Below are 17,723 nucleotides of genomic sequence, written 5' to 3' on the forward strand. Positions count from 1 at the left end.
AACGAGATGGACAAGCCAGCACAGGTGTAACACATACTGACTAACGAGGTGACACCAATCAGTGCGCCCTACGTGCTAAAGTCCAACCTCAAAACATAAATGGAAAAACCAAAGACTGTAACACCTTAAAAAAATGCGCGCCACCAACAGAAAACAACTTCCATTTCACATTATAATAAATTACAATGCTTCACCTTCTACGATATTAACATGGTGTCTACTGGCTGGCAACAATTAAAAAAAAGTGTATTTTTCCCCTTCCTAAAACTCACTTGCTTCTAGAACTCTCGTCCCCTTGGACCATAACTCATCTCTAATACGGAAAGTCAAAATAATTTGTGATCCATGGACCGCACTGGCTAAACACAAAACACAAATATTTTTGACTGCCCAACCATGAGACAATCAGAAACTAAGTTGTCCTCACCATGGACACAAGCACCAAAAACACTGTTGTTTTGACAAGTAGCAATAAATCACTGATATCGATTAGGGGGGAGGTCAGATTGTACTTGCTGTTGAAACTAACATCTAAAAAAAAACACATGGGAGATATCTTTTAGCTCACTAGTTAGAGGACAACCTACAGAAGACAGTCAGCTACATTTTGGAGTGATGCACTTATTTGTCATCACTCATCGATATCACGTTGAAATCCATTGTGCCGAGAGGAGGGAGATGAGGTTGCACATCCTGTTAAAACTAACAGCTCAAAAACCACACGGAATCTGTGAATAATGTGTACATCACTGGTTAGAGGACAATTTGTAGAAAACCACATTTCGAAGTGTTGCATTTTGACTCAAGTGGGTCACCAACGTGGTAAGTGTAACAAATCTTTTTGTTAGTCACTTAGTCTCATAAATAGTACTCTTCCATTTCAGAGCCTGGATTTTCCCCTGAGGATAATATCCATATCATGCTGCAATCAATAGAACAGGGGGCAAACGTTTACGGTTCTACATTGTGACATCATTAAAATACTCCTACAATGTTAAAACATTCTACATTGTGACATCATTAAAATACTCCTACTACAATGTTAAAGCATTCTACATTGTGAAATCATATCATTGACATGTATGTATTTTCTGATGTTTGATCAGAGATCTTTTTTCAGAGTATCTCTGGTCACACTGATCATAGCTATGAGATTTCTCTCCTGTGTGTGTTCTCTGGTGTATCTTCAGAGAGCTAGATTGAACAAAACTCTTCCCACATACAGTACAGCTATAAGATCTCTCCTGTGTGTGTTCTCTGGTGTGACTTCAGAAGGCTAGATGTAAAAAAATAAAAAATAAACTTCCCACATTGAGTACAGCTTTAGGGTTTCTCTCCTGTGTGTGTTCTCTGGTGAAGAGTCAGAGCTCTTGATTGACCAAAACTCTTCCCACATTGACTACAGCTGTAAGGTTTCTCTCCTGTGTGTATTCTCTGATGCGATATCAGGGTGCTTCTGTGAGTAAAACTCTTCCCACATTGATTACAGCTAAAAGGTTTCTCTCCTGTGTGTATTCTCTGGTGAAGAGTCAGAGCTCTTGATTGACCAAAACTCTTCCCACATTGACCACAGCTATAAGGTTTCTCTCCTGTGTGAATTCTCTGGTGGTATATCAGGCTGGTTGACTGAGAAAAACTCCTCCCACATTGATCACAGCTATAAGGTTTCTCTCCTGTGTGTGTTCTCTGGTGTGATATCAGGCTTTTTAGCTGAGTAAAATTCTTCCCACATTGATCACAGAAATGAGGTTTCTCTCCTGTGTGTGTTCTCTGGTGAAGAGTCAGATTGCTCAAAAAAGCAAAATTCTTCCCACATTCATCACAGCTATACGGTTTCTCTCCTGTGTGTATTCTCTGGTGTGATATCAGTGTGCTTTTGTGAGTAAAACTCTTCCCACACTGATTACAGCTAAAAGGTTTCTCTCCTGTGTGTATTCTCTGGTGTAGAGTCAGAGCACTTGATTGACCAAAACTCTTCCCACATTGACCACAGCTATATGGTTTCTCTCCTGTGTGAATTCTCTGGTGTGATATCAGGCTGGTTGGTTGGCCAAAACTCTTCCCACATTGAACACAGCTATAAGGTTTCTCTCCTGTGTGTGTTCTCTGGTGTGATGTCAGCTGGCCAGATGTCCTCCATCTCTTCCCACATTGACCACAGCTATAGGGTTTCTCTCCTGTGTGTGTTCTCTGGTGTAGAGTCAGAGTGCAAGATGCACCAAAACTCTCCCCACATTGACCACAGCTATAAGATTTATCTCCTGTGTGTGTTCTCTGATGAATTGTAATGCCTGATGAGGTGAATCTCTTCCCACGGTCAGAGGAGCAATGAGTTATTTTCCCTGTGGATATCTGCAGGTGTTTATCAAGGTGTTCTGATCTGGAGAAACTCGTCTCTGCCTCTTCAGCGTCATGAGGTTGTTGAGGCTTCCCAGAGGATCCACGATAGTCCCGTCTCTCTCCTGTGTGAACAACAAAGTCAGACAGATGATTAAAGGCCCACAACAGCAGTAATCCACTGTAAAAGGTGATGCCAACAGCATAGCCATGATGTTGAACAACAATTCATGTCTGTAATGAATGTTAAAATGATTTGACAGTTGTCTTAAAATGCGCAATAAGTCATATTTAGTCTTGTTTTCACATTAGTAGTAACATCTAAGATTGTAGACTATAAATAAGTTATTCATGTTGTTGAAACTCTAAGCAGTGTGCCAGAAGACTTTCGGTCTCCAATATAGGCCCCTTTCTGTGTTGCTAAAATTGCTGAATGAGCGCGATGCACAAACAATCTGGTTGTAGAAACTCCTCCCTGCTAATGAGGAAACCGATAGTTATGGATGTAGTATGTCTGGTAATGAGGAAACCACTAGTTATGGATGTAGTATATCTGGTAATGAGGAAACCACTAGTTATGGATGTAGTATATCTGCTAATGAGGAAACCGCCAGTTATTGATATATATCTGCCTGGAGCAAAAATGGTGAGCAAAGATTTGAGTTTTTCACAATGTCTCCTGAATGTGAATGGGGGAAAACTCAGGGGAGTAAATGTCTTTTATACAGGTAACAAGTTCAAACAGGTGCAGTTAATACAGGTAATGAGTGGAGAACAGGGGGGCTTCTTAAAGAAAAACTAACACGTCTGTGAGAGCCGGAATTCTTACTGGTTGGTAGGTGATCAAATACTTATGTCATGCAATAAAATGCCAATTAATAACTTAAAAATCATAAAATGTGATTTTCTGGATTTTTGTTTTAGATTCCGTCTCTCACAGTTGAAGTGTACCTATGATAACAATGACAGACCTCTACATGCTTTGTAAGTAGGAAAGCCTGCAATATCGGCAGTGTATCAAATACTTGTTCTCCCCACTGTATATAGGGCTTTAGTGACAAAATGGATGGCACTGTGGTAGACTGCATCCAGTTTGCTGAGTAGAGTGTTGGAGGCTATTTTGTAAATGACATCGCCGATCCGTTTTACGATGGTAGGTTTGACAGCATGAGTGTAGGAGGCTTTGTTGCGAAATAGGAAGCGGATATTAGATTTAATTTTGGATTGGAGATGTTTACTGTGAGTCTGGAAGGAGAGTTTACAGTCTAACCAGACACCTAGATATTTGCAGTTGTCCACCTATTCTAAGTCAGTACCGTCCAGAGTAGTGATGCTAGTCGGGTGGGCGGGTGCGGGCAGCGATCGGTTGAAGAGCATGCATTTAGTTTTACTTGCTTTTTAGAGCAGTTGGAGGCCACAGAAGGAGTGTTGTATGGCATTGAAGTTCATTTGGAGGTTTGTTAGTTGGTGAACCAGGCGAGGCAATCACTACAGAAACTAAGGCTGTTGAGTCTGCCGATAAGAATACGGTGATTGAGTCGAAAGCCTTGGCCAGGTCGATGAAGACGGCTGCACAGTACTGTCTTTTATCGATGGCGGTTATGATATCATTTAGTACCTTGAGCATGGCTGAGGTGCAGCTCGGAAACCGGATTGCACAGCGGAGAAGGTACGGTGGGATTCGAAATGGTCAATGATCTGTTTGTTAACGTGGCTTTCGAAGACTTTAGAAAGGCAGGGCAGGATGGATATAAGACTGTAACAGTTTGGGTCTAGAGTGTCACCCCCTTTGACAGTTCTATCTTGAAGGTTGGCAGAGTGTGCTAAAGCAGTGGGTAAAACAAAGTTAGGGAGGAGGCTTCTGAGGCTTTTCCATATACAGAAGTCAACAAATGAGAGTGCCTGGGGACACACAGGGCCTGGGTTAACCTGTCTGTACATTATGCCTTGAATCTATCCTACCAAGCCCAGAAATCTGCTCCTTTTTTCTTTGTTCCCAACGCACTAGACGACCAGTTCTGATAGCCTTTTAGCCATACCCTCATCCTACTCCTCTGTTCCTCAGGTGATGTAGAGGGTATGGTAGGGTGCGGGTACAGTGGAGGTAAACCTAGGCATTGAGTGACGATAAGAGAGGTTGCATTTCTGGAGTTATGCTAGGTGAGGTCCCTGCATGTGTGGGAGGTGGGACAAAATAGTTCTTTGAGGCATGTTGAGTGGGACTAGAGGCTCCGCAGTAAAATAAAACAATGATCACTACCCTAAACAACAGTATACAAGGCATATTGACATTAGAGCGACATAAAGCGAGGCATAAACCAATCACAGGTGTTGATTAGGAGAGCTAGCTAAGACAACGGGTAAGACAACAGTTAATCAGCTAAGACAACAACAACAGGTAAAATGGCGTTGAGTATGAGTTGAGAGCACATCTGATGGAATTGAGTCGGCAGACCAGTCGTGATGGATCGGCGGGGCTCTGTGTCGACAAAGGGTCCAGGCCAATTGACAAAAGAGGTATTGTAGCTGGAGTTATTTGTTTGCTAGCCGGAAGATGCACCTGGCTCGAGGCTAACTGGTGATAGCTTCAGGACAAGGGCGTTAAGACACAAAAGCCAATCCGGTACAAAGGTCCAGAGCTTAGGGCAGGAATCCGGTGATGTAGTGGCTTCTAGTCGTCTTAGTGAAGAGTCTGGGAGACATCAGCTGTGTAGCTGAGTGATCATAGGGTCCACTGGGGCAGGCCGGGAGATGGGCCTGGCTCAAGGCTAGCTTTGAGGCTGGGCCACTCGGTAGCAGCTAGCCAGCTGCGATTATCCAGTGTAATGGTCCAGAGCTTACGGCAAGAATACGGTGATGTAGTGGAGAAAAACAGTCCGATATGCTCAGGGTTGATATCGCGCTGTGCAGACTGGCAGCTGCTAAATGCAGCTGGTGTCTGGGCTAAAAAAAGGTAAAGGCCGCTAGGAGTGGCTATGTAATTAGCTGGTCAGCTTCTGATGGCTAGCTTCTGATGGAGGTTCAAAAAATAGCAGATCCATATCACATTGGGTGAGGTGGGTTGCCGGAAGGTATATGTAATTTTAAAAAAATGGAGAAAGAGACTGAAATATATTGCAATATATTTAAAAAAGACAAAAAAAACATAACATTTACAACAACAAACACGTTTTACTGCTACGCTATCTTGGATTACCAGATGACTCTGTTAAAAACCATTGGATTTAGCGAACTCAAACGATTTAGTACTTCTGTTTCCCCAGCGTAACATAAGGAACCAGTAAATGATACGTAGTTCGAGTGCATTTCATAACAAAAAAACTGTCAGACAGCAAGATCCCGTATTTAAGTTGAAGTTCATCATATGACAAGCGTAACGTTATGACTATAACTACTGTTCCCTGAAGGAGAGAAACTAGATACAACATACTATTAAATTCAAGCCTGGAGGACTGGAGGACCCAGTTGATACAATGTTTCAAGATTGTTGTAGACAGGCCATGTGCAGAAAATGTGATTTATAGTATATTTTCTACCTGCAGGCTGCAATGTTTTTATTTGTTGGCTTTATGTAGGCTGTTTTTACATAGTTGGCAATGGCAATAAAAGTGACTTGTAGATTTGTATCATTTTCATTTAGATAGAATGTAGATGAATCACAGACAATCATTTTGAGATACTATTATAAATTAAATGAAACTATTCCACAAAAATGTGCATATGAAAATCCTAACTGGCACGCAGATCGGTAGAAATGGTAACTTGGCACTCCATCTGGAAAAGGTTGCCGATCTCTGGCCCATTACCGGAAACCTCAGGAGCATAACGGCAGAATTTTCCTCCTTCTGGTTAGATTATCTTGATCTCTGGCTCCCTTGAGTCATTTTGTCTTAATTATTTGATCAAACAGCATGCTTAAAGCATCAGACCAGTTCAGTACATACAGTTGATTTTAAAACACATAAAGGTATATATATATATATGGAAAAATACAAACAACATTTCAACCAATTATTTAGTAGAATGACTCTTGGTTGACCGAGATGTATTTTTAGGTGGGGACAGCACTAGAACATGATTTTGGGGTTCCTGAGTGGTGCAGCAGTCTAAGACACTGCATCTCTGTGCTTGAGGCATCACTACAGACACCCCAGTTCGAGTCCAGGCTGTGTTTAAAACCGGCTGTGGGGTTAGGGTTAGTGTTGTGAATTAAATAAAGTTTTAAATTTTTTAATTAAATAAAACATAGTTCATTAAGAAAGTTCAGACCTGTTAAGGGAATTTTTTATCAATGATGACTAATTATGTATACATTTCAATCAGGACTGACTAATCAGAATACTATTATGTTACTGTATATGTACTAATCAGAATACTATTATGTTACTGTATCTGTACTAATCAGAATACTATTATGTTGCTGTATATGTATGAGTTTTCTTTCTTGATCCCAGTACTGAATATAAGGTGTGTAAATGTGGTCAAGAGTTAGAACAATGACGGTCTGTTCCTTGGTAGGAATGAATGAACAATATCTTCAGACTGGCTAGAATGCTTATCTACAAGAGAAGACCTTGGCTCGTAAATTATATTAAATTGGTAGGGAGACGGATGTGGGAAGGCATGAGATACAGCCTTTGTACTGGAACGGAGATGGCACGGGTTGGTGCTGAAACTAATGACGTCATTTTCAGTTTATAACCTGTGGTAAACTGTATCGTATTCAGTACTCTCGTGAATAAACTGCTGGTTGACTTTAAGACTGGGCTCTGTCCATTATTATAGAATAAGGGTCTTACAAATCCTTACGAATTGACAGAGTGTTTCATTTTAATTGGGTATTAAAACATAGAGCAATTTAATTCCTGTAACAAGACCCCTCCCCTTTTCCACATTTGTTACGTTACAGCTTTATTTTAAGATGTATTTAAAAAACAGAATCCTCAGTAATCGACACACAATAATGACAAAGTGAAACAGGTAAAAAACAGAAATACCTTATTTACATACGTATTCAGACCCTTCGCTATGAGACTTTCAGGTGCACCCTGTTTCCATTAACCATCCTTGAGATGTATCTACAACTTGTTCAGTGTGTGGTAAATTCTATTGATTGGATATCATTTGAAAGGCACACCTGTCTATATAAGGTCCAAGAGTTGACAGTGCATGTCAGAGCAAAAACCAAGCAATGAGGTCGAAGGAATTGTCCTTAGAGCTCCGAGACAGGATTGTGTCGAGGCACAGATCTGGGAAAGGGTACCAAAAAAATTCTGCAGCATTGAAGGTCCCCAAGAACACAGTGGCCTCCATCATTCTTAAATGGAATACTCTTCCTAGAGCTGGTCACCCAGCCAAACTGAGAAGGGCATTGGTCAGGGAGGTGACCAAAAACCTGATGGTCACTCTGACAGAGCTCCAAAGTTCCTCTGTGGAGATGGGAGAATCTTCCAGGAGGACAACCATCTCTGCAGCACTCCACCAATCAGACCTTTATGGTAGAGTGGCCAGACGGAAGCCTCTCCTCAGTAAAAGGCACATGACAGCCTGCTTGGAGTTTGACAAAGGGCACCTTAAGGACTCTAAAACCATGGTGGTGGCAGCATGATGCTGTGGCGATGTTTTTCAGCAGCAGGGACTGGGAGACTAGTCAGGATCGAGGGAAATATTAACGGAGCAAAGTTCAGAGAGATCCTTGATGAAAGACCTGCTCCAGAGCGCCCAGGACCTCAGACTGGGGCAACGGTTCACCTTCCAACAGGACAACAACCTTAACCTCTCTGCGCACGGAACCCGCTAGCGGGCTGAAATTCCACAACATACGGTGATTGTTACATAAATAGTCATATTAAACATTCATGAAAATACAAGTGTCTCACATGTATCGAAAGCCTAGAATCTTGCTAATCTTGCGTTGTCAGATTTAAAAAAGGATTTACTGCGAAAGAATACGATGCGATTATCTGAGCATAGAGCCTCATAAAAAATAACATAAATCACAAACTGCATTAAAATAAATAGTTTACCTTTGACGATCTTCATCTGCTTGCAATTCCAATGCTCATTGTTACACAATGAATAGATTTTTTGTTTGATAAAATCTGTTTTTAGCCTAACACGAAACATTTTGTTTATTGGTTATTGCTGGTTATTATTTTAGTTTAGTTTTGGAGTCGAAAAAAAGTTTTGGAATAGTTTTCACTTTTCAAACAGGTTTGTTATTTTATTTCAATTTACTAAATAGTTTTCCCCTAATAATGTTTTCTATAATAAGCATGGAGGTTTCCCCTATCAACCAGTCATAGGTACTGGTGACAAACAGCCCCGTAACCTAGCTGGGAATGGAACAGACGGTAACAGACAGGGGCGATTTGTAACCAAATCTAATTCCCAGGAATGGGGTTCACATGAACCACAGAGACTGTGTGTGGGATAATAACATGGCCGTGTCCAACCCTGCCTGTTCCCTCGACTCCGCTACCAACCACCAATCTCCAACAGGGCCCTTAACCTGTATCACTAGACACCTCATAGTGAGCTATAGGTAACCCTAACCCTACTTACAAGCCCTTAACCAACAGTGCAGTTCAAGAAGAAGAAAACGTTTACCAAGTAGACTAAAATAAAGGCAATATAGAGGGGGCACTGGTACCGAGTCAGTGTGGAGGCTATATACCGAGTCAGTGTGGAGGCTATATACAGGGGGCACCGGTACCGAGTCAGTGTGCAGGGGTACAGGCTAGTTGAGGTAATCTGTACATGAAGGTGGGGGCGTAGTGACTATGCATAGGTAACAAACACCCAGTGAGTAGTAGCAGTGCACAAAAGAGAGGGGGGTGGGGGGGGGGTCAATGTAAATTATCCGGTGGTGATTTTATGAATTGTTCAGCAGTCTTATGGCTTGGGGGTAGAAGCTGTTGAGGAGGCTTTTGGTCCTAGACTTGGCACTCTGGTACCGCTTGGGTTAGCAGAGAAAACAGTCTATGACTTGGGTGACTGGAGTCTCTGACAATTTTGTGGGCTTTCCTCTGACACCACCTAGTATATAGGTCCTGGATGGAAGGAAGCTTGACCCCAGTGATGTACTGGGCCATACGCACTACCCTCTGTAGTGCCTTAGGGTCAGATGCGGAGCAGTTGCCACACCGGGCGGTGATGCAACCGGTCAGGATGCTCTCGATGGTGCAGCTGAATTAACTTTTGAGGATCTGGGGACCCATGCCAAATCTTTTCAGTCTCCTGAGGGGGAAAAGATTTTGTTGTGCCCTCTTCATGAATGTATATACCCATGTGGGAGATTGAAAGATGAACTGAGGTCTACACTCCAGTCCAGTTGATGGTGGTAATGCACCTTAAAGTTGGTTGCCAACCGCCATATAAAGTCCAAAGAAGAAAAAGCAGCCTGAAGGAAGGAGAAATTACGAGAAACCAATTTGGTTTACCATTTGGGGCGTCGCAACTGGTTACCTATTTTGATGTGATACGCCCCCTATTTTTTTTAATACTTCCGGCGCCGACAGAGATGGCCGCCTCGCTTCGCGTTCCTAGGAAACTATGCAGTTTTTTGATTTTTTACGTGTTATTTCTTACACTAGTACCCCAGGTCATCTTAGGTTTCATTACATACAGCCGAGAAGAACTACTGAATATAAGATCAGCGTCAACTCACCATCAGTACGACCAAGAATATGTTTTTCGCGATGCGGATCCTGTGTTCTGCCTTACAACCTGTGCAACGGAGTGGATTACATGCAGCGACCCAAAAAAACGACCCAGAAAAAGAGGGAAACGAAGCGGTCTTCTGGTCAGACTCCGGAGACGGGCACACCGTGCACCACTCCCTAGCATTCTTCTTGCCAATGTCCAGTCTCTTGACAACAAGGTTGATGAAATCCGAGCAAGGGTAGCATTCCAGAGGGACATCAGAGACTGTAACGTTCTCTGCTTCACGGAAACATGGCTAACTGGAGAGACGCTATCCGAAGCGGTGCAGCCAGCGGGTTTCTCCACGCATCGCGCCGACAGAAACAAACATCTTTCTGGTAAGAAGAGGGGCGGGGGCGTATGCCTTATGGCCAACGTGACATGGTGTGATGAAAGAAACATACAGGAACTCAAATCCTTCTGTTCACCTGATTTAGAATTCCTCACAATCAAATGTAGACCGCATTATCTACCAAGAGAATTCTCTTCGATTATAATCACAGCCGTATATATCCCCCCCAAGCAGACACATCGATGGCTCTGAACGAACTTTATTTAACTCTCTGCAAACTGGAAACGATTTATCCGGAGGCTGCATTCATTGTAGCTGGGGATTTTAACAAGGCTAATCTGAAAACAAGACTCCCTAAATTTTATCAGCATATCGATTGCGCAACCAGGGGTGGAAAGACCCTGGATCATTGTTACTCTAACTTCCGCGACGCATATAAGGCCCTGCCCCGCCCCCCTTTCGGAAAAGCTGACCACGACTCCATTTTGTTGATCCCTGCCTACAGACAGAAACTAAAACAAGAAGCTCCCACGCTGAGGTCTGTCCAACGCTGGTCTGACCAAGCTGACTCCAAGACTGCTTCCATCACGTGGACTGGGAGATGTTTCGTATTGCGTCAGACAACAACATTGACGAATACGCTGATTCGGTGTGCGAGTTCATTAGAACGTGCGTTGAAGATGTCGTTCCCATAGCAACGATTAAAACATTCCCTAACCAGAAACCGTGGATTGATGGCAGCATTCGTGTGAAACTGAAGGCGCGAACCACTGCTTTTAATCAGGGCAAGGTGTCTGGTAACATGAATGAATACAAACAGTGCAGCTATTCCCTCCGCAAGGCTATCAAACAAGCTAAGCGCCAGTACAGAGACAAAGTAGAATCTCAATTCAACGGCTCAGACACAAGAGGTATGTGGCAGGGTCTACAATCAATCACGGACTACAGGAAGAAACCCAGCCCAGTCACGGACCAGGATGTCTTGCTCCCAGGCAGACTAAACAACTTTTTTGCCCGCTTTGAGGACAATACAGTGCCACTGACACGGCCTGCAACGAAAACATGCGGTCTCTCCTTCACTGCAGCCGAAGTGAGTAAGACATTTAAACGTGTTAACCCTCGCAAGGCTGCAGGCCCAGACGGCATCCCCAGCCGCGCCCTCAGAGCATGCGCAGACCAGCTGGCCGGTGTGTTTACGGACATATTCAATCAATCCCTATACCAGTCTGCTGTTCCCACATGCTTCAAGAGGGCCACCATTGTTCCTGTTCCCAAGAAAGCTATGGTAACTGAGCTAAACGACTACCGCCCCGTAGCACTCACATCCGTCATCATGAAGTGCTTTGAGAGACTAGTCAAGGACCATATCACCTCCACCCTACCTGACACCCTAGACCCACTCCAATTTGCTTACCGCCCAAATAGGTCCACAGACGATGCAATCTCAACCACACTGCACACTGCCCTAACCCATCTGGACAAGAGGAATACCTATGTGAGAATGCTGTTCATCGACTACAGCTCGGCATTCAACACCATAGTACCCTCCAAGCTCGTCATCAAGCTCGAGACCCTGGGTCTCGACCCCGCCCTGTGCAACTGGGTACTGGACTTCCTGACGGGCCGCCCCCAGGTGGTGAGGGTAGGCAACAACATCTCCTCCCCGCTGATCCTCAACACTGGGGCCCCACAAGGGTGCGTTCTGAACCCTCTCCTGTACTCCCTGTTCACCCACGACTGCGTGGCCACGCACGCCTCCAACTCAATCATCAAGTTTGCGGACGACACAACAGTGGTAGGCTTGATTACCAACAACGACGAGACGGCCTACAGGGAGGAGGTGAGGGCCCTCGGAGTGTGGTGTCAGGAAAATAACCTCACACTCAACGTCAACAAAACTAAGGAGATGATTGTGGACTTCAGGAAACAGCAGATGGAACACCCCCCCATCCACATCGATGGAACAGTAGTGGAGAGGGTAGCAAGTTTTAAGTTCCTCGGCATACACATCACAGACAAACTGAATTGGTCCACTCACACAGACAGCATCATGAGGAAGGCGCAGCAGCGCCTCTTCAACCTCAGGAGGCTGAAGAAATTTGGCTTGTCACCAAAAGCACTCACAAACTTCTACAGATGCACAATCGAGAGCATCCTGGCGGGCTGTATCACCGCCTGGTATGGCAACTGCACCGCCCTCAACCGTAAGGCTCTCCAGAGGTTAGTGAGGTCTGCACAACGCATCACCGGGGGCAAACTACCTGCCCTCCAGGACACCTACACCACCCGATGCTACAGGAAGGCCATAAAGATCATCAAGGACATCAACCACCCGAGCCACTGCCTGTTCACCCCGCTGTCATCCAGAAGGCGAGGTCAGTACAGGTGCATCAAAGCTGGGACCGAGAGACTGAAAAACAGCTTCTATCTCAAGGCCATCAGACTGTTAAACAGCCACCACTAACATTGAGTGGCTACTGCCAACACACTGTCAATGACACTGACTCTACTCCAGCCACTTTAATAATGGGAATTGATGGGAAATGATGTAAATATATCACTAGCCACTTTAAACAATGCTACCTTATATAATGTTACTTACCCTACATTATTCATCTCATATGCATACGTAGATACTGTACTCTATATCATCGACTGCATCCTTATGTAATACATGTCTCACTAGCCACTTTAACTATGCCACTTGGTTTACATACTCATCTCATATGTATATACTGTACTCGATATCATCTACTGTATCTTGCCTATGCTGCTCTGTACCATCACTCATTCATATATCCTTATGTACATATTCTTTATCCCCTTACACTGTGTATAAGACAGTAGTTTTTGGAATTGTTAGTTAGATTACTTGTTCGTTATTACTGCATTGTCGGAACTAGAAGCACAAGCATTTCGCTACACTCGCATTAACATCTGCTAACCATGTGTATGTGACAAATAAAATTTGGTTTGATTTGATTTTGATTTGAAAGTATCATGTGAAATTATTTTGATGTGATATGAAAGTATCATGTGAGTACAGCAATTTATGTTTGTAGAAACGTATCGCAAATTGATTGATTATCGATTCACATTTAGATGGAATATTTGACGATTTTGGCTGCCAGAGCTAGTCTACCTCTGAAAGAAACATTACAGTCCTTGGACCTTGAGGAGTAACGGGGGCAGCAATCACATGTTGAAAGAATAACAAAGTGAACTCCCTGCCCGTTTCGGTAAAAAGGGATGGGGCTGGAGAAATGCAAACAGCCATGATATCAACATTATTGTTTTAACCATGTTTTGAGGATATACAGTGTTTGTTTATATTTACTGACAAACATTGGAGTAAAAGAAAGCTTATATTTTGGGGTTCTGATGGGGTACGACAGTTGAACTAAGCTCATGAGGCATTTATAAGTGAATTATTCAAGAAACAATGGGTACATATCATTAATGTATAAGTCCCAAAATGGATGTAACAACTGCTGATTGCCCCTTTAAGACTACACATTGGGCTAATCTAATAGGAGATATTGAGGACTACAGTAGTTCATGCATTGTCATTGGATGCATTTGATCAATTGTTGGCCCACTCTTGATGTTCTACACGTTACAGTGAAGCTTCAGCCATTCCTACAGAACAACATTAAAGTGTAGAACCCCTTTACTGCATATTGGTTCAACGACTGCAGAGACGGTACTTACTGGTGTTAAACAGATCTCCAACCTCCTCTTCTTCCTCCAATGTGACAGTCATCTCCTCCTCTTTCACTCCAAAAACTGCATCCTCCTCTTTCTCCTCTTCTTTTACTGTAACATCCTCCTCCTCTTTCACTCTGAACGCATCTTCCTCTTCTTTCACTGAAACGTCTTTCTCTTCTTCTTTCACGGTAACAGCCTCACCCTCTACTTGTTTTTGTATTGTAACAGCCTCCTCTTCCTCCTCCTCTTTGATGAGAGCTTCTTTATCAGGAGGAGAGTAGCTTGGTGAACTCATGGTCGGAAATGTTAGCTATCTAGCATTAGCGACTAGCCTAGTTCTAAGCTAACTTAGCAAACCAGCTAGCTGACAAACAATGTAAATATATAATTAAGTTGGTCATCAAGTACATACGACAGAAGTGTGTTTAATACACAGCGCGAATATACACCAAAACAGTGTAAAGAGCGTGAATGTTGTAGCTATGTTTGCTAGAAAGCTACCGAGGTGTCTGACTAGCTGTTGTTGTCGAAGGAGCGTCCCGTCCACTAGATTATACGTCACACTAGCAGCGTCGCTGGAATCTAAAAGACGCACATCGCCATCTGATGACTGGAGTGGGCAACGCAACCAAAAGTTTATTTTTCATTTATTTAATAAAAGTTTAATATTATATTAAGTCGTTCAAAAAGAAGCATGTGTTGATTGATTTGTGTTTAATGAGTGAGCATTTAAAACAAACTTTACATCCAGTACACATTTTCATTGAACCATACTTCTGACATGGATAATTTTGACCCCCAGAGGCATATCTTTTATCATAGCCAAAAATGTGATTTATTCAATTCTTCCAATTTTTCATGACTTTGTCAATCAACTTGTTCTTAATAAACCTAAATCATGGTTTAGTGTTTCTGTATCAAAATGGACTTTTATCAAATTCAAATCCTTTGGAGTAATGTTGACCCCAATCTACAGACAATACCCCATAAAGACAAACCAAAAACAGGTTTCAGAGATTTTATAAATGTATTTAGTTAGGTATTCAGACCCTTTGCTATGAACCTCGAAATTGAAACTCGATGCATCCTGATTCCATTGATCATCCTTGAGATGTTTCTACAACTTGATTAGAGTCCAATTGTGGTAAATTCAATTGATTGGACATGATTTGGAAAGGCACAGACCTGTCTATATAAGGTCCCACAGTTTAGAGTGCATGTCAGAGCAAAAACCAAGCCATGATGTCAAAGGAATTGTCCATAGAGCTCTGAGAAAGGACTGTGTCGAGGCACAGATCAGGGGAAAGGTACCAAAATGTTTTTTTCAGCATTGAAGGTCCCCAAGAACACAGTGGCCTCCATCATTCTTAAAAGGAAGAAGATTGGAACCACCAAGACTCTTCCTAGAGCTGGACGCCCAGCCAAACTGAGAAATCTGGGGAGAAGGGCCTTTGTCCGGGAGGTGAACAAGAACCCGATGTTCACTCTGAAAGAGCTCCAGAGTTTCTCTGTGGAAATGGGAGAACCTTCCAGAAGGACAACCATCTCTGCAGCAGTCCACCAATCAGGTCTTAATGTAGCAATGATTAAATTGTCCAAATGTATTTCAATGGACAATTCAGTGAACTGTTCTGTGAAAGGTGTCGGCTAGAGATGACATGCAGGAGCTTGCAGGGATTTGTAGTCTTGCATGTCGTCTACTTTGATGCAAATTAGCATTTTAGAATCCAAGAGTAAAGAGACACACAAATATTGATACAAGTATTTGTATTTATTATGTATCCCCATTAGTTCCTGCCAAGGCAGCAGCTACTCTTCCTGGGGTTTATTATGGATCCCCATCAGTTCCTTCCAAGGCAGCAGCTACTCTTCCTGGGGTTTATTATGGATCCCCATTAGTTCCTGCCAAGGCAGCTGCTACTCTTCCTGGGGTTTATTATGGATCCCCATTAGTTCCTGCCAAGGCAGCAGCTACTCTTCCTGGGGTTTATTATGGATCCCCATTAGTTCCTGCCAAGGCAGCAGCTACTCTTCCTGGGGTTTATTATGGATCCCCATCAGTTCCTGCCAAGGCAGCAGCTACTCTTCCTGGGGTTAATTATGGATCTCCATTAGTTCCTGCCAAGTAAGGTCAGGGAGTATAAATGACGGGAATGGATTATCCCTCTACACATGTACTGTACTGGAATTATCCCTCTACACATGTACTGTACTGGAATTATCCCTCTACACATGTACTGTACTGGAATTATCCCTTTAAACATGTACTGTACTGGAATTATCCCTCTACACATGTACTGTACTGGAATTATCCCTCTACACATGTACTGTACTGGAATTATCCCTCTACACATGTACTGTACTGGAATTATCCCTCTACACATGTACTGTAATTATCCCTCTACACATGTACTGTACTGGAATTATCCCTCTACACATGTACTGTACTGGAATTATCCCTCTACACATGTACTGTACTGGAATTATCCCTCTACACATGTACTGTACTGGAATTATCCCTCTACACATGTACTGTACTGTAATTATCCCTCTACACATGTACTGTACTGGAATTATCCCTCTACACATGTACTGTACTGGAATTATCCCTCTACACATGTACTGTACTGGAATTATCCCTTACACATGTACTGTACTGGAATTATCCCTCTACACATGTACTGTACTGGAATTATCCCTCTACACATGTACTGTACTGGAATTATCCCTCTACACATGTACTGTACTGGAATTATCCCTCTACACATGTACTGTACTGGAATTATCCCTCTACACATGTACTGTACTGGAATTATCCCTCTACACATGTACTGTACTGGAATTATCCCTCTACAGCCTTTACACATGGACTATGGGAGGCACACAGTACTACATGGAACTCTATTCCACATCAAGTAACTGATGCCAGCAGTAAAATTAGATTTAAAAAACACCTTATGGAACAGCAGAGTTTGTCTGTCCAATGTCTGTGTTCTTTGGCCCATCTTAATCTTTTCTTTTTTTGGCCAGTCTGAGAAATTTATTTTTCTTTGCAACTCTGCCTAGAAGGCCAGTATCCCGGAGTCGTCTCTTCACTGTTGACATTGAGACTGGTGTTTTGCAGGTACTATTTAATGAAGCTGCCAGTTGAGGTACTATTGAGGTGTCTGTTTCTCAAACTAGACACTCTTATGTACTTGTCCTCTTACTCAGTTGTGCACCGGGCCTCCCACTACTCTTTCTATTCTGGTTAGCGCCAGTTTGTGCTGTTCTGTGAAGGGAGCAGTACACCGCGTTGTACGAGATCTTCAGTTTCTTGGCAATTTCTTGCATGGAATAGCCTTCATTTCTCAGAACAAGAATAGACTGACGAGTTTCAGAAGAAAGTAATTTGTTTCTGGCCATTTTGAGCCTGTATTCGAACACACAAATATTGATTCTCCAGATACTCAACTAGTCTAAAGAAGGACAGTTTTATTGCTTCTTTTATCAGAACAACAGTTTTCAGCTGTGCCAACATAATTGCAAAAGGGTTTTCTAATGATCAATTCGCCTTTTAAAATGAAAAACTTGGATTAGCGAACACAACGTACCATTGGAACACAGGAGGGATGGTTGCTGATAATCTGCCGTTTCCAGCTGCAATAGTCATGTTCAATATTAACAATGTCTACACTGTATT

The 17,723-nt window shown here is 42.8% G+C and overlaps 1 protein-coding gene across 1 annotated transcript; it reads right to left on the reverse strand.

Moving 5' to 3' along the window:
• Window positions 1-362: 362 nt before the first annotated feature.
• On the reverse strand, window positions 363-14,161 carry LOC109886816 (zinc finger protein OZF-like). The gene is given in 3 exon segments (XM_031818345.1): window positions 363-1,239; window positions 1,241-2,462; window positions 14,045-14,161. Coding segments are annotated over 3 exon segments (1,443 nt in total). The 5' UTR covers window positions 14,097-14,161; the 3' UTR covers window positions 363-1,070.
• Window positions 14,162-17,723: the final 3,562 nt, after the last annotated feature.

Source organism: Oncorhynchus kisutch, unplaced genomic scaffold (assembly GCF_002021735.2).
Source record: "Oncorhynchus kisutch isolate 150728-3 unplaced genomic scaffold, Okis_V2 scaffold1345, whole genome shotgun sequence".
Taxonomy (NCBI): Eukaryota; Metazoa; Chordata; class Actinopteri; order Salmoniformes; family Salmonidae; genus Oncorhynchus; species Oncorhynchus kisutch.